Source organism: Psammomys obesus, unplaced genomic scaffold (genome assembly GCF_907164565.1).
Source record: "Psammomys obesus unplaced genomic scaffold, mPsaObe1.curated_primary_1811, whole genome shotgun sequence".
NCBI classification, from domain to species: Eukaryota; Metazoa; Chordata; class Mammalia; order Rodentia; family Muridae; genus Psammomys; species Psammomys obesus.
Window position 1 is genome coordinate 12,045,419 of NW_026590062.1, and position 23,112 is coordinate 12,068,530.

The window sequence follows — 23,112 nt, forward strand, 5'->3', positions numbered from 1 at the left end:
TTCTTTCTTTCTTTCTTTCTTTCTTTCTTTCTTTCTTTCTTTCTTTCGTGTAGCCCATAGTAGCCTGGAACTCATAATCCTGCCTCAGTTTCCGGTGTGTTAGATTTCGGGGGCAGGGGATGTTGTTATTGTTGGTGGTGTTGAGTCAGGGTCTGTCTGTTTCTCCCTGAACGGCCTGGAACTCTATTGTAGACCAGGCTAGCCTTGAACTCAAAATTAGTGGGGTGCCATTAAAGTTTTTAATTTATAGCATTCCGTGCCTTTAATAGAAACACTTCCAGTCAGGCATGGTGGTACAGGCCTGGGATGCAGGAACAAGAGGATTGAGAGTGTAAGGTCATCCTCAGCTACATGAGTTTAAGGCTAGCTTTGGCTACCTGAATCTGTCTCAAGAAACAAACAGAAGAAAAAAAGCCACCCCTTGCAAACAAGTAAACAATCCCTTAGAATAGAACAAGAAAACAAATCACCTGAGGTATTGTTACCCCAATGCTGATGAAAGAGGCACTTACCCCCGGGGTTGACCAGCTAGGCTCCCTGGGTTTCAGACTAATGACAGACACTGCCTTAAAACAAAAAAACTTGGAGGCCACACCATAGTGGACTACAGGGATCTGTCTTGTGACACCAGACTGTGAGGATACTTTGTAAGGTTTTTTGTTTGTTTGTTTGTTTGTTTGTTTGTTTGAATAAAACACTTTTGTCTCTTACTGTCCGGCTTGATTGGGAGCAGCTGCAGCTGCAGTCTAGTTGGGGGCGTGCTGCTCTGGTTGACAGACACAGGGAAAGCCAACCTCATAACCCACAGAAAGCTGAAAAAGAGGGGAGCTTATTTCCTCTCTGAGGGCTGCTAAGGATCATCCCTGGAAATCCATGCTGGGCAAGTGTTCCATCCCTGAGCTATAGCCTGTCCCAAAGGGAGTATTTTAAGGGGGAATTCAAAGAGGGTTTGTGAATATTTCTTGGATCTTACAACAAATTCAGTAAGTGCTAAGTTTTTGCTTTCTTTTTTAGATCTGTGTGTGTATCAGTATATCTACTGTGCATGGTGCCTGTTTAGGGGTCAGAGGACAACCTGCAGGAGTCCATTTTTTCCTTCCACCGTGGTGGAGGGAAAGGGATTGAACTCTGGATGTAAGGAGCGTTTACCTGGCACACTATCTCATCAGCCTTCCCTCCCTCTCTCTTTTTAGACAGGGTTTCATGTAGCTTATGCTGGCCTTGCACTTGCAATGTAACTGAGGACGACTTTAATCTCCTGATCTTCCTGCCTCCACATTCTAAGGGCTAGGATTACAGATGTGCACCACCACACCTGGCTTCATGATTTCTTCATGAATAAGAAAATATTTGAGAGGTAGAGGTAGGAGTAGAATGCCAGCTTGGACTACATAGTGAGTTCCGGGACAGCCAGGGCTACAGAAACCCTGTCTCAAAAAACAAAACAAACCACCACCAAAAAAAAAAAAAAAAAAAAAAAAACACCCTGCAAAATATTCAGTTTTCCCCTCTCTTATGCAGTGCTGGGGATCAAAGCTAGGGCTACAAAAAGCCATCCACGAATTGAGCTACATCCTCGGTGTCTTTTTTTCCTTTTTCTTTCTTTTTCCATTATTTATGCATTTATTTTATACGTGTACGTGCACACGAGGGCTGTAGTTTGCACGTGGAGGTCACAGGGACAAGTGGGTCCTGGGGATGGACCTCAGGCAGTCAGCGTTGGCGGCAAAAAGCTAATTTCTTTTGCAACTCAAACAGCTGAGGCTTATTCAATGACCTCATTAGATGCAGTTTATTCTTTTTTGCGGTTAACATTCTGGATCTCTTTCGGAAGCCAAGCTTCTCTAGGTCGGAGGACAGGGCTTGAATTCTGGGATGAGAGAGGAGCACGTCTCGGGAAGACCTGCAGCCCCTTTGTCCCTTAAGACTCAGCTGCTCTCACTTTTATTTTCTCAGAGAGGTCCAAACCGGCGACCCCAATCATCGAAAACGTGGAACAGCTGGAGCCCTTGACAGTGGAGATCCAGATCCAGCTGCAGCAGTACCGAACGGTGGAGGAAGTACTCCTCGGCCTGGCTGACTAGCGGGGAGAGTAAAGGTTCCACGGCGGCCCGAGCTCGAGAGTCTGTGGAGCTGCCTGTCGGGGAAGGGGCGTGGCGCGGGCCGCCCCACGGGCGTGGGGAGGAGCGCTGGGCTCCCAGCAGCCCGCGGGCGCGTCCTGGGGCGGAGCGCGGAGCCCGTGGCCCCGCCCCCTGCAGTGTCGCTCCGCGGAGTCTCGCCGTTGCTCCATCGGAGCCCCGCCCTCTCGCGTTGCCCCGCCCCTGCCCGAGCTCCGCCTTCGCCGGGAGCCTCGCCCCCGAAGCCCCGCCCACCGGGGGGTGGGTCCCAGCTCTCCAGGTGAGAGGCTGCGTCGCCCGTGCCGGTGCGCGGCCCCCGCGGGAGCTTAGGTAGGTGCTGTAGGGGGCCGGGCTGAGGTCGCGCGGCCCGCGGCGCCGGGATCCCGTTGGCGGGAGGGACGGCGGCCGCAGCCCGCAGGCGCCTCTGCGGGCGGGCTTTCTGTGGCCGCTCCGGCTCGGGTCCGGTCTGGGCGGCTGCCCCGGCGCCCCGCCCCGCGGGCCCGGGCGCCCGCTGCCGCGTAGATTCAGGTTGAAAGAGCGGAGCTCCCGGGACCCGCTCCCCAGAGCCCGAGGCTGCCGACACCCCGCGGGCGAGGGCGCGCGGGGCCCAAGGCGCGTAGTGCGGAGGGAGGACCGCGGGACGGAGGTTCGGCAGGGAAGTGGGCTTTTCCGGGGGCTGCGGCGTGGGCGGGCCACCGGGTCGCGGGACAGACCAGAACCCCCTCCCGCTTCGTGAGTGGCGCGGACGGCCGCGGACTCCTCATCTCACACCTGCGATCCACTCCTCACACCTGCGATCCTCGAGCAGTGGCGGCTCTTGCGGTCCCCGTATTCCCACAAGGCCCACATCCACTTTGCAGCCTAAGAACTTTCTAGCAGCCTGAGTCCCCTCCCGCCCCCCGCCCCCGATGTTTCACATCCTGTCCCCTCGTCCGCAGTAAGAATCACTTTAAAGCAGTGGCACCCGTTTGCTCCTCGGCTGCGCCCTCGGGCGGTGCTGCTCAGCCTCGCCGAGCGTTCCCAGCTCTCCTTGGTGAGCAGCGCCCCAGCCTCCGTGGAGGCTCTCATCCTCAGATTGGTCTGCCTGGCCCCTGCTTCAGCGCAGAGCTTGGCTGTTTTCTTTTCATGTCACTTTTTGTCCCATCGCTTCGTGCTCTTGCTCCAGTGTCCCAAGGTCTTGTGGCCTTTCCTCAATCACTTCGTTCTTAGGATCTGCTCTGTCTCATGCCTGCTATAGATAGACCGTTTTGAACCGAAGGATGGGAAAGAGATGTGGTCATGGGTATTCAGACATTTGGCTGCCACACCTGTGCTCTCTTCCCCGTGTTTAGGTGCGGGGCTGGCTCTGGCTGAGGCTCCAGCCTCCGAGGGAAAGAGGCAAGGAGAGCTAGTAGAAAACTTGTAACGCCTGAGTAGCGCGCATGCCACCAGCACCTCACGAAGCCCTGCTTGTGACCCCAGCCCTGGGGCGGTGGAAGCAGGGTGCCCAGGTGCTCAGCGTCATCCGTGGCTACACAGCAAGTCTGAGGTTATTTTGGGCACGAGACCCTGTCTTGGGGAAAAAAAAAAAATCAAAACTTTTTTAGGCAGGATGCATGGCAAAGCTGGACAGTGACCTGAGGTAACAGTGACAGGGAGGGAAGTCTGAGGTCCGTTCCCGAAGACCTGGGCGCTGGGAAGCAGAATCCTGAGGGAGGTTGGCATGTAGTCCACAGAGCCCCTGACTCTAGGCCTCTTCCCCCAGCGTCTTCTCACGCTCTGTGGTTTTTGTTTTGTGAACCACCGCTGCCTGTTGCCCTGTCGTACAGTTCCCCTCCCGAGAGGCCTGGGGCTCTGCTGTTGCTGGGGCTGTGTTACCCAGGCATCAGTACAGGGCCTGCCAGGGACCAGGCTGACTGTAGGCTTCACGTTGTGCATCCGCAAAGCCCCGTATCGTGTTTCATGCTTATAATGTACATGACTCAAGACTAAAGCTACACTGTTGCTCCCAAAATTCCATACGGTACTTGAGAATGTTGACTGTCTCAGCTTTACAATAGCTACAGGCCACATGGGAGAGAGAAGCCCCCCCAGGCCGCTGAGGGCTGCAGGGCAGTTTTTAAGTCTTTCCTCCAGGGAGGACCTGTGCAGAGTGGCTCATCTCATGATCTCAGTGCGTGGAGAGGCTGAGGTGAGAGACATGCCGCTGGTCAAGGCTAAGCTTGCCTAATCAAAATGAGACCCTTTTTGAAAACCAAAAGTCCCAGAGTTGGGCAAGGGTTTAGCTGAAGGGTTGCAGATAACTCATTTTGCTCCTGAAACGGGCTGTGTGAGCCTCGCTCAGGTGCTCTCTCCCCACAGGGCTTCAACTATGTTGCGCAGTCTGGGCTGTGTGCTGTTCTGCAGCCTTGTGGCTCTGCTGCTCAGCTGCCTGCTCTTTCTGAAGGAGCACACACCAGCAGTCAGCTTCAAGGCCCGCCAGCATTTCCAGGCGCTGCCAAGGCCTCACCACAGCCAGTGCCCACCCAACCTAGCAATTGCTAACACTTCCCTGTCTTTACCCAGCCGGCATCGCCTCTTTTTAACCTATCGACACTGCCGAAACTTCTCCATCTTGCTGGAGCCTTCGGAATGTGCCAGGGACACCTTCTTGCTCCTGGTCATCAAGTCACAGCCTGGTCATATTGAGCAGCGTGCAGCCATTCGAAGCACTTGGGGCAGGGCTGGGAGCTGGGCTAGGGGCCGGCAGCTGAAGCTGGTGTTCCTCCTGGGGGTGGCAGGACCTGCACCCCCAGCCCAGCTGCTGGCCTATGAGAGCTGGCAGTTTGATGACATCCTGCAGTGGGACTTTGCTGAAGACTTCTTCAACCTGACACTCAAGGAGCTGCATGTGCAGCGCTGGATGGCAGCTGCCTGCACACAGGCCCACTTCATACTAAAGGGAGACGATGATGTTTTTATCCACGTTCCCAATGTGCTCGAGTTCCTAGAGGGCTGGGATCCAACCCAGGACCTCTTAGTGGGAGATGTCATCCGCCTGGCCAGGCCCAACAGGAACTCCAAAGTCAAATACTTCATCCCATTCTCCATGTACAGGGCCCACCACTATCCACCGTACGCAGGAGGCGGCGGCTACGTCATGTCCCAGGCCACTGTGAGGCGTCTTCACACAGCCATGGAGGAGGCAGAACTCTTCCCCATTGATGATGTCTTTGTGGGGATGTGCCTGAGAAAGCTAGGGGTGAGCCCCACACACCATGCCGGCTTCAAGACATTTGGAATCCAGCAACCCCTGGACCCCTGGGACCCTTGCCTGTATAGAGGGCTCCTGCTGGTTCACCGTCTAAGCCCCCTGGAGATGTGGACCATGTGGGCACTGGTGACAGACGAGAAGCTCACATGTGCAGCTACCAGCAGACCCCAGCCCTGAGGGCTGGGGTGAGCAAAGCTTCCGAGGGACTGTGGAACGCCTACCACAGGAGAAACAATACTGAAAGCTGGTCCCTGCAGGCCAGCAGAATGGATCTCTTTTTATAATGCCACCAACCTTATTTGATTAAAAGTGCTGAAACCTGGCAACCCTGCCCAGCATGTCCTGATGGGAGTGTATGCTGCCGGAGGGCTGTAGGGACCCCAGTGCCCCTTCACTCCTACCACCTAGGCAGTGAAGGAAGGACGCTGTATGACAGCCCCAAAGCTTTTTTTTTATTATTATTGCAAACATCAAACTTCTGTTCCTTTGGACACAGCAGAGAAACTCAAAGGAAAGAAGGAACAACCAAGAAGCATGTGTTAGAGAAGGTCCCGTGGGGAGCACCAGGTGAACACTGTTCATGCTCTGAGTGGCTCCTTAGTTGAGCTGTGGTCACATTATAACAGAAATCTTAACAAACCAGACAGGCTCCTTCCTGCCCTGTGGAGGAGCAAATGCTAAATCATACTTGAAAATCTGAGTAATATTAAAAACTATAGCTAAAACAGCTATGAACTGAAAGGTGTGGCAGGAAAGACCCTTCCTCCTCTGGCCCAGGTTGGTGTGAGATAAAAAGATCAGCAAAAGAGGAGCTGTGCTGAGGGAGTATCGAACCATGCCCGAGGGCTAAGAATCAGGACCATAAAGGCTGAGTGAGACCAGAGAGAAGGGGCCAGGCACAGCTCACAAAAGGCTTCCGGTCTGATGGGCAAAGGCAGAACCTGTTGCCTCTGTGGAGTTGGGGTGACACTAGGTGAATGCCATCCACCGCTTTCCCCACTGGGTGGGTGGACAGGGCACTGAGCTCAAGCCCTCAATCTTCACGCAAGTAGGCCTCCTCTTCCTGGTCAGCCCTCTCATCACCGGCTTCCTGGATTTTCTGGTGTAGTTCTTGAGTCTGTGCTTCGGCCAGCTTGGTTTCTGCCTTCTGGGAGAGCTGTCGTACCTCCTGCACCTGTGACTTCACCAGTTGGATGTGATTTCTGGCAGTTATAGAGGCCTGATCTGCTCCTGTCAAAAGATGGACAGTTGCACTGAGCACCACAGTGAGAAGTCACACACGACAGCCTGAGGCTGGCAGCCCAGCCCTTGTGAGGTTACCTTCCCTGACATCCAGGCTTTGGAGTTTAGGTCTGCATCTTATTTCTTTTGAGGAGATATAGGGTATTGGATGCTAAAGAGATGCCCCAGGGCTCAAGAGTGCTTGATGCTCCAGAGGACCCAAGTTGGGGTACCCATGTTGGGTGGCTCACAAGCACCTGTTACTTGAGCTCCAGGGGATCTGATGCCCTGTTCTAGACTCTGGGGCAACTGCATTACATGCACCTATATAACCACAGACACAAATACATGTACCTAATTGTTAAAGACAAAACATTGGGGTCTCCTTACACAACCCAGGCTGGCCTTGAATTCTCCTCCTGCCTCAACCCATACCCAGGTGGGAGCTTCATTTGCATATTGCCTGTGTTGGGCTGTCACTGCATCTTACTTGCAGTGATATTTGACTTGACTATTTCAAAGTCAGTCAAAATCAACTGTTAAGTTTTGTGCTGCCTTGGGTTCAGCTTGGCATCTGTTGGCTTCATACAATTCCATTACAGGCTTGTCAGCACTTCATGCACACTAGTGTTGTGTTTGTTTTGTCTTGTTTTTTTTGTTGTTGTTGTTTTAGAAACCGGGATCTTGGCTGAACTTGGGGTTTGATGATTAGGCTACTGTGGCTAGCCAGGCAAGCCCCAGGAAAGAAGAGGGACCCACTCCCAGCACTAGAGTACTGCAGGTGTGCCACCCTGACTTGTTTCTGTATGGGTGCTGGGGATCTGAACTTGGGACCTCATGTTTGTACAACAACAAGCATATTGCCCACTGAGTTCTCTCTCCAACCTGGAATTTTAGTTTTGAAGATCATCGTCTAACTCTTCCCCTAAAATAACCTGGGCTTGGTGTCCATCTTTGGATGCAATTTCAACTTTCATTATGGATTCTTCTTCAGCCTGTTTTGGATTTATGTAAAGATTTACATGGTCTCTGGGTGCTGTGTTATATTTGACATCCGTCTCTTACACACTTGTGTACCTAGACCATGTGTTAGGTTGAAATGTTAGTGTGTCATCTGTCAGATGGTGCTCGTGTTTAGTAGCTTCTCCATTTTATTTCAAGGTGGAGGATGGCGTGCATGTGGAAGTCAGAGGACAACTAGTAGGAGCCAGTTCTCACTGTATCAGAATTTGGATCTTGGTGGCAGTAGCCTTTACCTGCTGAGCCCAGTCAGCCCAATTTCTCCCCTTTCTGTGGTGCTGTACAAAGGGCAAGAGCTCAACAATTCACAGCTGGATGCACAGCTGGCTCTTTTGTGCTTCTGATTCTGATTTGTGTGCTTTCAAGGGAAGTACAAAGCAGGGAGTGATTTGTAAGCCCAGAATCGAAAAGCCTGATCCCTAAGCCAAGAAAGAGTCACAGACTTTCCAAGTTCTTTTTGGACAGTGATGGTCTCTTCATTTTAAACCCCAAGACCCTGTCCCCAAACACTGCTGGAGGTGATGGCAACACTAGATCCCTGTGGTGACTGGAAGGAGCACCTTGTACACAGGAGAGTCTCCTCGTGTGAGGGCCTTTACTGTACTGCATCACTAGTGAGATGTTAGGCCACAGTGCCTGTAGAGACCGTCACAACCAAAATCCCAGCCCTGTCCTCACAGCTACACCCACTCCCATCTGCTCTAGTCTTTTCTGAGCTTGCCTACTAGTTAATCTCAGGTTCACATATTTTTCTTTCATCTGATCTTGGGCCTGCTTTTCTGAGCTTGCACTTTTATTAGTTTCCGTATCCAGTGGCTGGGTGTGCCTGTACAAGCCAGGACAGCTTGTAGGAATCGGCACTCACTAGCCTCCAAGGTCACTCTTACTGAGTGCTGGGATTACAGGCTTGCGCCACTGTGCTCAGCTTGTATGTTTTGTTTGTTTTTCAAGACAGGGTTTCTCTGTGTAGTCTGGCTGTCCTGGACTCTTTGTAAAACAGACTGGCCCAGATCCGCCTGCCCCTGCTCCCCAAGTTCTGGGATTAAAGGCATGTGCACCACACCCAGCTATGGTTTGTTTTGTTTTGTTTCAAGATTTATTTATGTATTTGAGTGCTCTATCTGCATATACGCCTGCCTGCCAGAAGAGGGCATTAGATCACATTATAAGTGGTTATGAGCCACCATATGATTGCTGGAAATTGAACTCAGGACTTCTTTAAGTACTCTTAACCACTGAGCCTTCTCCCCAGCTCCTTGAGTTGTTAAGAAACCAGAGCCCCATGCATGCCAAGGTACTGCCACTGAGCGACAGCCCCACCTCAGGAAGCATGTTTTAGCTTTACAGACCAGGAATATTGGTAATGTTCTGAAGGTCAACCAGAGAATCAATGGTACAAAATCAGTCTTTGTATGCTTTCTCTTAAATGCATACGTACTTTTTGGGAGGCAGGTCAACACTTTTTGTATGTGTGTATCTCGTGAGTATTAATTATTATTATTATTTTTTTAAATAGTTGTCAAGATGGCTTAGTGGTTAACCACTTGCTGCTCAACTTCAAGGACCAGAGTTTGGGTCCCAGAACCCATGTGAATGCTGGACAGAAAAGACTCATACAATTTTAGCCTTGGAAGGAAGAAATGGGAGAGGCAATCTACAGAGCAAGCTAGCTAGGGATGAGCACACGGCGAGCTCTAGGTCTGACTGACAGAGCTCGGCTCACTGACAAAGGTAGAAGACAGAGGATGATCTCCACATCTCTGACTAGCAGGTCTCTGGAGATGCAAAGCTCATCCCACTTGTTTGTTTTTGAAATGGGGCCTCACTAACTAGTCCTTCCTAGCCCGGGACTACCTACACAACCGGACTGTCAACTCAGAGACCCATCTACCTCTGCCTCCCCGATGCTGGGGTCACAGGTGTAGCCCACCGCCCACCTGCTCATCCCACTTGTAACTGTGTCTGTTTCTGCCTTGTTGTTCTGCTCTTCTATCCTCTGAAATTGCTGTTAGCTTCTATGGGTTGCTGCTTATTTTTCAGTTTTTCTTTTCATAATTTCCCACCTTTTCCTAGGTGTGCTTCTGTAAGACGTTTAGAACGTTTTCCATACTTATGTGTGGGGGCACATGTGTGATACCAGTGTACGGGTGAAGGTCAGAGGACAACTTATGGGAGTCCTCTTTCTACTATGTGGGTTCCAGATACTAAGATCAGGTCATTAGGCTTGGTGGCAAGAGCTTTAATCTGCTGTACCATCTTGCTGGCCCTAAAACTATCTTTCTGGCACAGCCTGTTTAATAGGTTTATTTTTATGAGTACTGTTGATCTTGTTCCTACACATTACTTTGTATTTTGTGCAGGTGTGCATGCATGCCTGGGGGAGAGGCAGAGGCCAACCTTGGGCATGTGTCTCACTGAAACCTCCGGCTCACTAATTAAGCTAGGCTGACTAGCAAATCCCAGGGATTCCACCTCCCTAGAATTACAAGTGTGTGCCACCATGCCTGGTTTTTGCATAGGCACTGTGGCTTGAACTCAGGCACTAGACTAGCTCCCAATCCCTTAGTCTGTATTTTGTGGTTTGTTTGGCTTTTTGAGACAGGGTTTCTGTGTAGCCTTGGCTGTCCTCTAACTCACTCTGTAGCCCAGGCTGGCCTCAAACACAGCAGATCCTTCTGCCTCTGTCTCCTGAGTGCTGGGGTTAAAGGAGTGTACCTCCATGATCAGCTATTTGTATCTTCTAACAGTTTACTTCATTTTCTGCATCAGCTGAATCTACCATGTTCTCTGTCCCCTCCTCACAATTCTTTGTGGTGCATGAAACCAGCACCTGTACTTCTCAGGAAAGCTTCCCATATGCTTTCACTTCCCAGCTACTTTTATACAGTAAAACTTTTCCCAGTTTTAGAAAAGTAAGTTTCTTGCTTTCAAACTTGACTCATGAATAGTATTTCTGGAAGTGAAGGCAGATGGAAAAGTCTGTTTAATCAAATATGAAACTTTAGTTTGCTATCAATTATTTTGCATGTACTTTTGCAGGATAAGTCAACTACTTCCTCTAGTACCTTACAGGACTTAAGATTTTTCTCTGAAAAAAGCTTTGGCCCACAGTTTAGTATTTCTGAACAGAGATTTTTTTCTCCCCAGTAGTGGTGAGGATCCCTAGGAGGCCCTCGATGTTCTTGGCACCTCCTGGGAACCTGCCCACCACATCTGGAGAGGTACTCACTCTACAACCCTGCTTTCATACCTTGTTTCATTTTCGTAATCACTAAGTATACTCATTTTTCTCCAGTATGGTATAAAATATGATTATGTAGCACACAGGCCTTACAAAAAATTAAAGCCTGCTAGAATGGTGGTCCATGCCTACAGTCCTAGCACTTGGAGGCTGAGGTAGAAGGATCACTGTAAGCTTAATGTTGTCTTGAGCTGCAGAGTGAAACCCTGTTAACACTCCCCTCAGCCATGTGGTGCTGATGGCACACACCTTTAATCCCAGCACTTGGGAGGCAAGGCAGGAAAAACTCAAGTTCAAGGCCAGCTTGGTCTACAGATCGAGTTCCAGGAAAGCTGGGGCTACACAGAGACACCCTATCTCAAAATCAAATAAATTATTTTATGACTTAATCTGATATTTTGAGGTAAGTCCCATTTAGTTTGGGATTGGATCCAATTACATATTGAATATTTAATCATTTCTGAGGTCCACTAGACAATGACAGTCAAGTCATACCTTGCTACAGAAAGGAAACCATTTACATTTTCTATGCTGGGCTCTAAAATAAGAGTTTAACAAAGCTCTGGCCCTAATTCTGAGGTTCCCTTTTTTCAGCATGTTAACCTATATGTTTTTTTCCTTTTTTGAGTATTCTGCCTCAGCCTCCTAAGTGCTAAGATTATAAGCATGAGCCGCCATATCCAGCTTTAACATTTGCATACAAGGAAAATTGAAGCAAAGGCTGATTTTCAGTTTGGTCACTTCCTAGCTGTAGCCTGGGGTCTTCAGAGTAGGAGTGACAATACCAGCTCCATGTTAAAGGAACATGCCACCACAGAGCCTGAACAAAAAAAAATGCTCTGCTGGTTTCATCTCTACTGTCTTATTTAAGCGGGCCATACACTCTTTATGATACTGTGTCCTTTGCTATAAAAAGATGGAAACATTTTAACAGTTTTACTAGTTATTTTTCTAGACACTGGCAGCATAACTTCTGTGAATGCAAATAAAATGTCAAAGCGTGAAGTGGCGGCTCATGTCTACAACCACTTGGGTGGCTGAACCAGTCAGACTGTTTTGAGTCTGTACATATATATATATATATATATATATATATATATATATATATATATATTGTGAGTCTATATACTGTTGTGAGCCTGTTGTACGTATTGTGAGTTTGAGGCTAGCCAAGGCTGCATCATGAGACCATGTCTCAAAACAACATAGAAATGAAGAAAACCTCTAAACCAGTTGTTCCTTGGTCATGACTCTTTTGGGGCTCGCAAATCAGATATCCTGCATATCAGATATTTACATCATAATTCATAACAGTAACAAAATCAATGAAAATAATTTCATGGTTGGAGGTCACAACATGAGGAACTGTCTTAAAGGGTCACAGCATTAGGAAGGTTGAGAACCACTGCTCTAAAAGATAATTTGTACCATCAGACAGTCTAAAATCCTTGTTTAGCAACTAAATTAAAAGAACAAAGAACCCCAACCCTTTAACTACCAGTTTGATAGGCAGCCTCCGCAGCCATCTCTGAAAGGCCAACTGCTGTCATCCAAGTGGTTTCCAGCTTCAAGTATTCCTGCTGTTTTGAAGTCATCTGCAAGTTTAGAAAAGAGCTCCAGATACCATGAAGGGTTAACACAGTGACTCTCAAGAACAGTTTAGTCACCATATGAAGACCAGTCTAGGAAATGACTAACAAGTGTGCTCACCTCAACTCTGGCTCCTATAATCACCTGCCACACTTCATCTTCCTCCTGTGAATTCATTTTCCCAAGTAAACTTGTATATTGTCGATACAGAGACACTAACGTATAAACAGCCTAAAAACAGAATAAATAAGCGAGTAAGCCTCTGCCCTGGAAGGGGAAGTTTAATAAACCCTCAATCTGTGAAGAGGTTCAACAGAGGCACATCATGGCTGGAAACTTGCAGGAAGGAGTCCTTAACCTAGGCTCTCAGGGACTAGTGGCCCATGCATGCCCCTCAGGACAGGACCTTGACCACAACCAGAGAGATTCCAGTCAGGAATGTGTCCTGGAGAGGCCCCAGGGTGAGGACAAAAGACAAAACTGAGTAAGCAAAAGGACTAGTGATGTTCATACCTTCAGAAAACAAAATCCTGGGGTGGGAATGTATACTTGTAATCTCAACACTCAAGAGGCTATGGCAGGAGGATTTCAAGTTTAAGGCCATCCTGGGATAACAGAGGAAACTTGAGGCCAGCCTGAGCTACACATGAAAAATTTCTCATGTGGGTAGCACTTTTCTCTCAGCCAGGACTGGAGATTAGCCCTTTAGTGTCATGGATCATTGTCATAAGGACTGCCATGAGTAGAGAGCCCTGCTTTCCTGACTCAGACACTCAGATGAGTGGGTCAGCTGATTCTGGTCACAAGCTCTTGCACAGTTTAGTTTCCAGAGTGCATACTGAGCAGCTCACAACCACCTGCGTGATTCCAGCTCAAGAGGACCCAACACTATACTCCACACCCCAGTATTCCCTGGGCACTTTTTTTGTTTTTGGGTTTTCAAGACCAGGTTTCTCTGTGTAGCCCTGGCTATCCTTGAACTCAGTCTGTAGACCAGGCTGGCAACAAACTCAGAATCTGTCTGCCTCTGCCTTCTGAGAGCTGGATTAAAGGCATACACCACCACCTCCTGGCCTTTTCTTTAGGTGCCTTGTTTTTAAAACTATTTTATGTGTGTTGGTGTTTTGCCTCCATGTGTGTCAGATCCCTTGAAACTGTAATTACAGCCAAGTATGAGCTACCATGTGGGTGCTGGGAATTTAACCCGGGTCCTCTTGAAGAGCAGCCAGTACTCAACCTCCTGAGTGATCTCACCAGCTTCAAATGCTTTTAAAAAATTTATTTTATATATGAATGCTCTATCTGCATATAGACCCTGAATGCCGGAAGAGGGCACCAGATCTCATTATAGATGGTTGTGAACCACCATGTGGGTGCTGGGAACTGAACTCAGGACCCCTGGAAGAACAGCCAGTGCTCTTAACCGCTGAGCTATCTCTCCAGCCCTCTGGTCTCACTTTTTGAGAAAGGTTCTCACTATGTCAACTAGGTGGTCCAGAATGCAGAGATCTGCTTGCCTCTGCCTCCTAAATACTAGGGTCACACGCAGCCTGCCTTTTCAATTTTCCTATAAAATAAAGGGGGAAGGAAGTGCTGAGAAATGTGAAGCCTGTGCTCCAGTACTCTTTTTCAGACAAGGAGTCTCACAGTTCAAACTAGCCTTGACCTTCTCATCCCCCTGCCTCTACTCAAGTGCTGGTTATATGTGAACACCACCAAGTTGTTGAGAATAATACCAAGGCAAGCATTCTACGAATGAGCTAATACAAAACCCAGCTCTCAGCAACATTTTTTTAAGGGCCAAACAATAAGTATTTGAGGCGCAAGAGCTTTATGAGCTCTGCTAAAGCTACCTAAACTCTCAGTATATACACAAGCCTGGCTAAGTTCCAATAAAATATGAACACAGCTATTAGACCACATGTGGTTATGAGCCATAGTTTGCAAACTGCTGGATTAGCAAATCAATGCTTTAGAGGACAGTGAGGATTGTAGCTCTGGAGTAGAGTACTTCCCTGGCACCCATAAACCTCTGGATTCCATCTCTTAACATTGAAAAAAAAAAAGACAGCACGAAGGAGACATACCTTAGTATACTCGGTGATTGCTTCAATCAGCGCATACGTGGTTTGTGACAGAAAGGTGGAAGTGCTGTCTGTTACCAAAGACACAGCTCTCCTCATTAACGCTTCGTTACTAAGAGAGTGGGGCTCCGATTTCTGAAAGATAAACAGTTATTCTGCTTCCAACCTGTGTAAAGCTACCGATGAGAACCTGGTGGTCTCAGAAGATGCCCTGAAGCCGCTTTGTACTTACGAAACTATATCAGCATATTTCTCTGGGAAAACATCAGGCTTTGGTGGTTTAAGATAGCACAGGGATATATAATCTCAGGGTAGTATCTCTCTTACTTTCATTCTTAGATCCAGAGCACAAAGTACTTTATACAAAATAACTAGTAATAACAAATTCACAAAGCTACAATTGATAACTTGATGTTAGATGCTGAAAATATAAAGACATTGACTAGCCCTAGCACTGGGGAGGCAGAGGTTGGCGGATCTCTGAGTTCAAGGTCCACATAGTGAATTCCAGGACAGCCAGGGCTGTTACACAGAGAAACCCTGTCCTGAAAAACCAAATCTATAAAAAGACATTCTCTTCCCTCACTTCAGCAAGCAGAGAACAAACATCTAGAAAACAGTATCAAGGGAGCTGTGGCAGTTGATAAGATAAGTAGGGCACACAGGAAACCACCAATCCTGTGCTGGAGTGTTATTAGCAAAAGACTTCAGAGGTCTGATGTGAATGAGCTGAGTCTTAACAGGAAATAGGCAGATGCTGGAAGGCAATGAGCGGAATAGTCTTGGAAGCAGGGGAAGAGCTGTTCACTCTAACCTCAGCCATTACATTGAAAACCAAAAATCAATAGAACCCTACACAAAATTATGGGAATTGGTCACTGACTGAAAACTGACCCAGTACTTAAAATAAATTCTTTTTCCTCTCAACAGAGACCTCACTGTATCAACAGCAGCTGCTCTGTGATGTATATACTATCTTGGTTTTGCTGCATGGAGTATAAAAATCACAGAATAACTGTTAAAAGCAGCATGACTTCAAAACATGAAATGTTTCTTGTTTTGTAAATGAATCAAAAATTTCATCACAGGGCTGAAGAGATGGCTCAGAGTTTAAGAGCACTGGCTGCTCTTCCAGAAGTCCTAAGTTCAAATCCCAGCAACCACATGGTGGCTTACAACCATCCATAAATAAGATCTGGTATCTTCTTCTGGTGTGCAGGTGTACATGCAGACACAACACTGTATACATAATAAAAAATATTAAAAAAAAACAAAACAAAACGAAAGAATGTCATTACATCCACATTTCATACAGATCTCAAACTGAAAAGCTACACAGAACAGCAGCTCTGATAGGAAACTAAACTTTGACACAGTGTCTTGAAAACCAGAGAATAACAATACTAACTTTACAATGTGTTTTCACTCATTTCCAGGATGAGTATCACTACTTTTTACAGACAATGAAATCCACATACAGAATGGACTTTCCCTAGAAATCACACATCCAGTTAAACCTCAAAATAAACTGTCTCCTAACCCTGTACTTTCTCATATTCTGCTGACCCAACCAGCACCACATAGATCATCATCAAACATCAAAACACATTTATCTAGTAGCCAGAAAGAGAAAGCAATTGACTAGGAACTCAGAAAGGCTTTAAAGGAATGTGACTTGGTACTGAGGAAGTTAGGTCCAGAATGGCTAAGGTCCTTGGAAGGAAGGAAATGAAAACTGGTTAGGGTACTGGAGTGCAGGCAGAACTAGCTCCAATTAGCTCTGTAACATGTAACAGTCATGGGAGTTCTGAAGAGCAGACCAACACTACAGGAGATGGCTATGGCAGCTTTAGTCCTACAGCCCAGAACTGCCTAGCAACGGATTTATAAAGCTATAAATTAAGATAAGAGGACAAACCCCACCATTCTCAAAGAAAAAAGAATGCTGGCAGCTTGGCAAGATGACTCTGCTGTTGAGGTTGCCAGACAACCCTTCCTGGAGCTCTCCTCTCATACCCTCACATTTAGGACTGATGTGCTAAATGTAATTTTAAAAGGACTGTCTTGTCATCAAGATGACTGATGTTCACTTGGGCAGCTTAGAGCTAAGGTTCATCAGCATACAGAGATAGCAGCTGGAATGAGACGGGGATGTTAATGAGTCTCAGATGTCAGAAGTGCTTACAATAAATGGAAATAAAAGGATCAGGAATATTTTGCTGAAATGAGCTTGTGTGTTTCTTATCTAACTCTTCTCCATAAACCACATCTCCAGTGTTTACAAAAACCCATCACATTAATATGTGCTGCTCACTGACAGTTCCAAAATGTAACTTTCTTCCAGGGGAGACCTCCTCCTCTGACCGAGCAAATGACAATTCAAATAGAACAGCTCTCCCCATCCCCTCTGCTGTCTGCTAGCACTTACCATCATCTCATCTAGACGCTCCCATTACCCTGCTCACCCCCTGAGATAACAATAACCGTAAAACTTACACAAGGTCATTTTATTCCAACGTCAAATCCTTTGTGGCTTCAGAGTAAAATCCAAAAACCAATCACAGCAGGTGATCCTGGTCACCTGTCTGGCTTCACTACTGGACAAGTCCTCATTCTCCTCCACCCATCTTTTTACACCACGCAAAATACAGCTTCTGGGCTTCTCCCTTCCCCAGGTTATTACCATTGGTCTCATTACCAGAGTGGCTTTCTCAAACACCCTTAAATGAAGCAGTCTCATCCCACTGCAGCCCATTTTTCTTTACATTATATCACCAGCGGACTTTTCCTTTTTTCAACACAAGGTTTCTCTGTGTAATAGCCCTGACTGTTCTGGAACTCACTCTGTAGACCAGGGTCTAGAACTCAGCGATCCACATGCCTCTGCCTCTCAAATGCTGGTTGCTGCCACGGCCACCACCACCTATTTTTGGGGGGTGGAGAAGGAGTGCATTTTGCAGCACCTCAAGATATAAGTAACTTAAGCTAGCCTCAAACTTTTGATTTTCCTGCTTTAGCCTCCCCATGAAGGAATTATAGGAACATATCACTACACTCAATTTATAGCTGCTTATTTTCTACCCAGAATGTATTTTTTTTTTATAGTAAGAATTTGTGGGGCTAGAAAGATGGCTCAGCAGTTAAGAGCACTGTCTGCTCTTCCAGAGGTCCTGAGTTCAATTCCCAGCAACCACATGGTGGCTCACAACAATCTATACTGGGATCTGGTGCAGGTATACATGCAGATAGAACACTCTAGCTAAAAAATAAATCTTAAAACAAGAAAAAAAATAATTTTATTTTCTCCCCCTCTTACCTTCCCAGTGTATGATACAAAAAGTTGTTCAGTAAAGTTGTGCTGAATGAAAGACCCCTGCCAACAGACTATCAGATTCTTTTATTTCAGTCTATCCTTTATGAAGCTTGAAGTACTGTGTACCCAAGTACTGACTAGTGACCTGAATTTGATTCCTGGTTAAGTCTCTGGCCTTCATTCCACTACTAATCCTGTCCTGCTAGTCCCAAGCTTATCTTCAAGAACGGGATGCCTTTACAGTCTACGTTACTCTTCAAGTAGGTGAGTCTAGATTGGTGGGATCTAAGATGGTTGCCAGTGACAACCAAGCAACTGAAGACTTCCTTATAGTCCCAGGGAAAGTCAATGGATGTACCTTCCAGTACCAGGACAGTTGACATTACCTCAGTGAAGACTAAACCATAAAACAAAACTGTTGGTATAAGGTTCTTATGGAATGTATACAATTTACCCTTGTTAATTCACATGCTGATTTCTCTACCCCATTATCTGGTTTCAATCCAGACATTGCATTGAGATGCTTATTCTAACCAGCACCTGTCTCAAGTTTGTGTAAACATGCCACCATTTGTTCTCTGTATTGCCAATTAAACAACCAGCCAATGCTGAGCAATGGAGAGAATAGGGTGGGACATCCTGCTCTGGAGGGGAAGAGAAGGAAGCTAGTGAGAGGAGGGTAAGAGATCTGAGAGGAGAGAACCTGGAAACACCAGGAGAGATGAACTGGACCTAAGATATGACTAAAAAGCAAGTATAATGTGGGAAATCTGAATGGGAGGAAGCTATGCAGTCTTGGGGATTTAAAGGATGGAGTAATTATTGTCCAGAATTGTGCTCTAGGTTAATTAAAACAAATCTCTGTGTGGTGATTTGGGTATAGAGCTGGTTTAGGAATAACCGCTGTTTAACTAAAAGATAAATCAATAAGAAGTATTAATAATCAACAACACAAAACAAGAAGTGACATATGAATTCCCAGTTCAACTGATGCTCAGTTTCACTGGTTCCTCAACTGAGAGGTTGTGGAATGGGGACAAAACCAGGTAACAATACTGTTTCTACACCAATAGACAATGAAAATGGGGAGTTCGCTCAACTCAGAAGAAGGCGGTACTCAGGAAACTCTGGCAGCAGCTCCTCTGATGCTCGGGAGTTCACTAAGACCGAGAAATAGTCTTGGAGTCAAGTCTGGGTCAGGGTGTTGTTTCCCTGACCCTTTTAACCCTACCATTGTCACATGACCAGCCCTTACCTGAGCAATAGGAACTGCACACAGTGTCACACCGAATCCAGCCAACATAGTTTTGTGCCATGGTCTTATCAACTCTGAGAAACAGTGTTTCTTAGGGTTAGCTGAAACAGGCACACGCTGCCCATACCTGAAAACATTAAGCCAAATTTTAAAAAGCACAAATAAACCTGTAAAAGGCTTCTGAAGCCAAGCAGTAAACTAAATGAGGAGGTAGCAGTGGTCTTCCAAGAAAATAAACCACCCGGCGGCCTGTTGAATCCCAGAAGCCAACAGAGTCCGCCTTTAATGCTAGCACTCGGGAGTCAGAGGCGCGCAATAGCTACAGGCCAATGCGCTTGGGCGCTTTCCGCTAGGTGGGGATATTTAGAGTTGCTTCAGAGCTGCTCAGCAACTTGACGCCAACATGAAACTCTCTTGCCCGCGAGATTTAGCTTTGGACCCCGGCCTGGGTTCCAGGGGTCTAATGGTCCCCGCTAACAAAGCCCAGGAGGCAGCAGCCCGACAGCAGCGCTGGCGTCCGGCGGCGGCGTTTACTGGGACGTGTGCCCTCTTCACAAGGCGCTGCCAGGCCAGGCCTGCAGCCCACGCCGTGGCCCGGCTGGACCGCAGTGTCCTCAGGGACTCTGAGCTGACCGGAGGCTCAACGGAATCATACTGGCGGCCCGGCTGGGGAGGACGCCCGCTTCGGGAGCCTGTCACGGACGGAGGACGGGGGCCGTAGGCGGGGACCTCCTCACACTGCGGAGGAAGGTGGGACGCGGCCCGGGACCACCGCGCTGCGCGCCCCGCTCCGCTGCTCCCCGCGCTCTGCAGCGGCCGCCGTACCTGAACAGGGAAGCTACGCTCCGGGACATCCAACTCCTCAGAGCGGCCATCCCGCGGCGGACGGACGCCGGACGCACACGCCGGAAGTGACGCAGCATAGCGAGCAGAGGGGCGAGCGCAGCCCGCTCCAGGGAGCCCGGGGCCTCATGGGTACGCCCCCACCAGAGGACGCAGTTGCGATTGGACAGGCCGAGTGGGCGGGGCCAGAGCACCAGGAAACGGCCGTAACGGTCGCACCTGGCTTTCAACCGCTCGGCCTTGGGCGGAAGACGCTGCAGGCTCCAGGGCCGGGGGTGCTGGCGACCCTGGCAGTAGGCTGCTGGGCGGGGCGGGGCCGCGCCCGGAGAGGGCAAGTCCAGGAGGGGTAGCCCGGACTGCGGAGGGGCGGGGCGGGGCGGGGCGGGGCGAGCGCGGGCCCGAGCGCTGTCACTTCAGCACCAGGAAGTAGGTGGTCCAGCCAGCCAGCAGAAGCGCCCCGAGGAGCACGGTGTAGCTGAGGAGCACGAAGGCGAGCAACTCCCGCAGCAACTGCAGCACGTGGACAGTGGACGAGGCCGGCATCGCCCTGCAGAGACCAGGAGCCTGAGCAAGCGCAGGATGCATTTGGCGGGACGTTACTCTTCCAATGCGAAGGAAGCCCAAAGTGCTGTTATGCCCCGCACTTAAGTGCCTTCTAAAGCAGCAGTTGCCCAGCACACTCTCGCTGGCATCTGAGCTCCAAAATCGGAAGGGGCCTGGCCTTTTCCAGTCCTTACTTTGCATTAGACTCAAACCCGGCCCCCTCTTCCCACCATCTCTTGCATTTTTAATGCAGCTGATGCCGCTAATGGGCTGGTGGAGGACAGTTTTGTTTTCACTCGAGCTGCAGCCCTGTCGGTGGGCCTGCCTGACAATGGAGGGGAAGCAGCAGCTCATTTCCTCCATCATTCTCCTGGCTCGATTGTCGACGGTAGATTTTTAAGGAATTTGTGTGTGTGTGTGTGCCCCCAGCATGCTTGCCTAACAGCCAGCCAGGATGCCAAGTGATGAGTAGCAACTTGACCCTGTGTTCATACCCTTCCCGATTATGTTTTATGCACTCCACCCTCAGATGCCAAGAGTCACAAGTCAGCCCATTCATTGCTGCCTTGCCCAGCAGCTCCCCTCAGTGCTAGCTAGCCTCTAGCTTCCCACCCTTCCCAGCTTACTCACTTGGCAAAGTTTTCACGCTCTTCCACTGCTTCTCTCTGGTCTGGTGAAGGTACACTTATGGGCACTCCAGCGATCTGGGCAGAGCTGAGAGGTCTTCAGCCAGCAGAGTCGCTCAGCAACTAGGTGTGGTCTATCGACCAATTACAAGCTCCCTGTGGTTCCTGAGCTCCCGGGGAGCTGAACACAGGCAATCCCAGGCCAGGCGGGGCATTCTCAGCCCTGCCCACCCTCTGCCTATGTCACCTCCACAGTCTACAGGATGAGGCATCAGTGGATTTCAAGGCTCCTGACTCAAATGGGCTGAACAAGTGGTATACTGGGGGGTATTTCAAGCCCCTTCTTGTCTTGCTTGTTGAAACACTCCAGATGGGCTGTACTTCCAATACATCTAACACTGCCAGCAGCCCTGCCAGTCTGGGGCCCTGCAGAGCCGCCTCACACTGACTGCAACTAGTCTACTGAAAAAGCTGCTGTTTTAAGAAAGGCAGGTATGAACATGCATGTGTGCATGAACCAGAGATGACAGCCCAGAGTGCTTGATCCTAATTTACAGAGTTTAGCAGTTTGTAGACTCATTACTCAGGCACCTTCTCAGTGTAGACACTTTCAAGTTCAACTACAAAAGTGAGGCAACAAAAGGAGCCATCTGGAAAAGCAAAGAACGCCTTCCTGTCCCCTGTAACAATGAAGGAAAAACAAGCACAAATATACAGCTTGTTCTTCTGCTTATACTAAATTATAAAGACTATTTCTTGATCTTTGGAAAGGCAGGCAGTGTGGACGTCAACCCTTTTATAACATCATCATCCAGAAGCAAATGGCTCCTTAATTTAATCAGGATCTCTTATTATCAAATCATTGCCTCAGTGAATCATGGTCAAAAACAGGGGCAGAACATCAACACAGCTCAGGAAGCCAGTGAGTAGTAATTACTCCCCCAGAGGACTGGATATCTGAGGCTTATGTCCTGCCTCATCATAAGGAAGGATGGCTGAGATGTATGCCATCACCTTAGACCAGAGTGGCAGATGAAAAGGCCAACTTGTTCAAAAGAGGCCTCTCTTCCCTCCTCACTCTCATACTTCAAATGCATGTCACGAGGCACTTATGTGGTTTAGCCTTTGTAGCATCTATAAACTTGCCAAATTGGGATATTTCTGTTTAATTTTAATTTTTTTCAAACTGGGGTGTTTTATAGCACTAGATTAACTGAAGTTAAAAAATAGGAGATTGGGGCTGACAAGATAGCTCAGCAAGTAAAGGAACTTGCCACCAAGCCCGACAACCTGAATTCGATCCTCGGGACTCACATGGTGGAAAGAGAAAATCAACTCTTTGAAAGCTTTTCTCTGATTTCTGTGAGTGTGAATGTGTACACACACACACACACACACACACACACACACACACTACATGAACTATAATAAAGAATTGCAACCTGGCATAAAATTCACATCAATCCATTTATAAACAATGAGAAATTTTACATACTGTCCATTGCTTCTACTGTCTGGCAAGATATCCTCTATCATATAACTAAATATATCAGCTCCTAAGTACCACTTACAACTTAGAACAACACGTATGTCTACATCCTTGTGCTTTACCCTCTTTTATCATAGCCTCTCCTTTGCTTCAGGTACTTACTTCACTTTGCTGTTTAAAATTTTCTGGGCGCTGGACGGTGGTGGCTCACGCCTTTCATCCCAGCACTTGGGAGGCCAAGTGGATCTCTTAAGTTTGAAGCCAGCCTGGTCAACAAAGTGAGTTTCAAGACAGCCAGGGCTACACAGAGAAACACTGTCTCGAAAAACCAAATGATGATGATAATAATAAAATTATGGGCATTAGAGAAATGTTCAACATCCTTAGCCATCAGGGATATGCAAATCAAAACAGCTTTGAGATCCTGTCAGAATGCCTAAGATCAAAAACACAAGTGACAGCTCATGCTTGCAACGATGTGGAGCAAGGGAACACTCCTCCACTGCTGGTGGGAGTGCAAACCTGTACAGCCATTTTG

General features: G+C 48.1%; 4 protein-coding genes across 4 annotated transcripts in view; 2 read left to right on the top strand and 2 right to left on the bottom strand.

Moving 5' to 3' along the window:
• Lrrc43 (leucine rich repeat containing 43) overlaps positions 1-2,084 on the top strand; it is a 21,069-nt gene extending 18,985 nt beyond the window's left edge. Inside the window, exon 13 of the mRNA XM_055606018.1 lies at positions 1,957-2,084. Coding sequence (XP_055461993.1) covers positions 1,957-2,084 — 128 coding nt within the window. The remainder of the gene's footprint in view (positions 1-1,956) is intronic.
• A 2,352-nt stretch (positions 2,085-4,436) lies between these two features.
• Positions 4,437-5,577, top strand: B3gnt4 (UDP-GlcNAc:betaGal beta-1,3-N-acetylglucosaminyltransferase 4). Its single transcript, XM_055606338.1, has one exon. It carries the CDS (start codon positions 4,468-4,470, stop codon positions 5,524-5,526), a length of 1,059 nt encoding a protein of 352 aa, XP_055462313.1. The 5' UTR covers positions 4,437-4,467; the 3' UTR covers positions 5,527-5,577.
• Positions 5,578-5,779: 202 nt separating this feature from the next.
• On the bottom strand, positions 5,780-19,999 carry Diablo (diablo IAP-binding mitochondrial protein). Its single transcript, XM_055606339.1, has 6 exons — positions 19,899-19,999; positions 19,074-19,200; positions 14,509-14,640; positions 12,542-12,652; positions 12,330-12,426; positions 5,780-6,579 (listed from the first exon to the last, which is right to left on the bottom strand). The coding sequence occupies exons 1-6, from the start codon at positions 19,994-19,996 to the stop codon at positions 6,383-6,385; spliced, it is 762 nt and encodes a 253-aa protein (XP_055462314.1). The 5' UTR covers positions 19,997-19,999; the 3' UTR covers positions 5,780-6,382.
• Positions 20,000-20,324: 325 nt separating this feature from the next.
• On the bottom strand, positions 20,325-20,459 carry LOC129675797 (uncharacterized). Its single transcript, XM_055605869.1, has one exon. It carries the CDS (start codon positions 20,457-20,459, stop codon positions 20,325-20,327), a length of 135 nt encoding a protein of 44 aa, XP_055461844.1.
• Between the last annotated feature and the right edge of the window lie 2,653 nt (positions 20,460-23,112).

Excerpts from the sequence above, each read along its gene's own strand:
- B3gnt4 (XM_055606338.1), top strand. The coding sequence starts at position 4,468 with ATGTTGCGCAGTCTGGGCTGTGTGCTGTTCTGCAGCCTTGTGGCTCTG.
- Diablo (XM_055606339.1), bottom strand. The coding sequence starts at position 19,996 with ATGCTGCGTCACTTCCGGCGTGTGCGTCCGGCGTCCGTCCGCCGCGGG. Across the intron at positions 19,201-19,898 it reads AGCGTAGCTTCCCTGTTCAG|GTATGGGCAGCGTGTGCCTG; the intron begins GTACGGCGGCCG and ends TAATGTTTTCAG. Across the intron at positions 6,580-12,329 it reads GGAGGCTGCCTATCAAACTG|GAGCAGATCAGGCCTCTATA; the intron begins GTAGTTAAAGGG and ends ATCTTTTGACAG.
- LOC129675797 (XM_055605869.1), bottom strand. The coding sequence starts at position 20,459 with ATGCCGGCCTCGTCCACTGTCCACGTGCTGCAGTTGCTGCGGGAGTTG.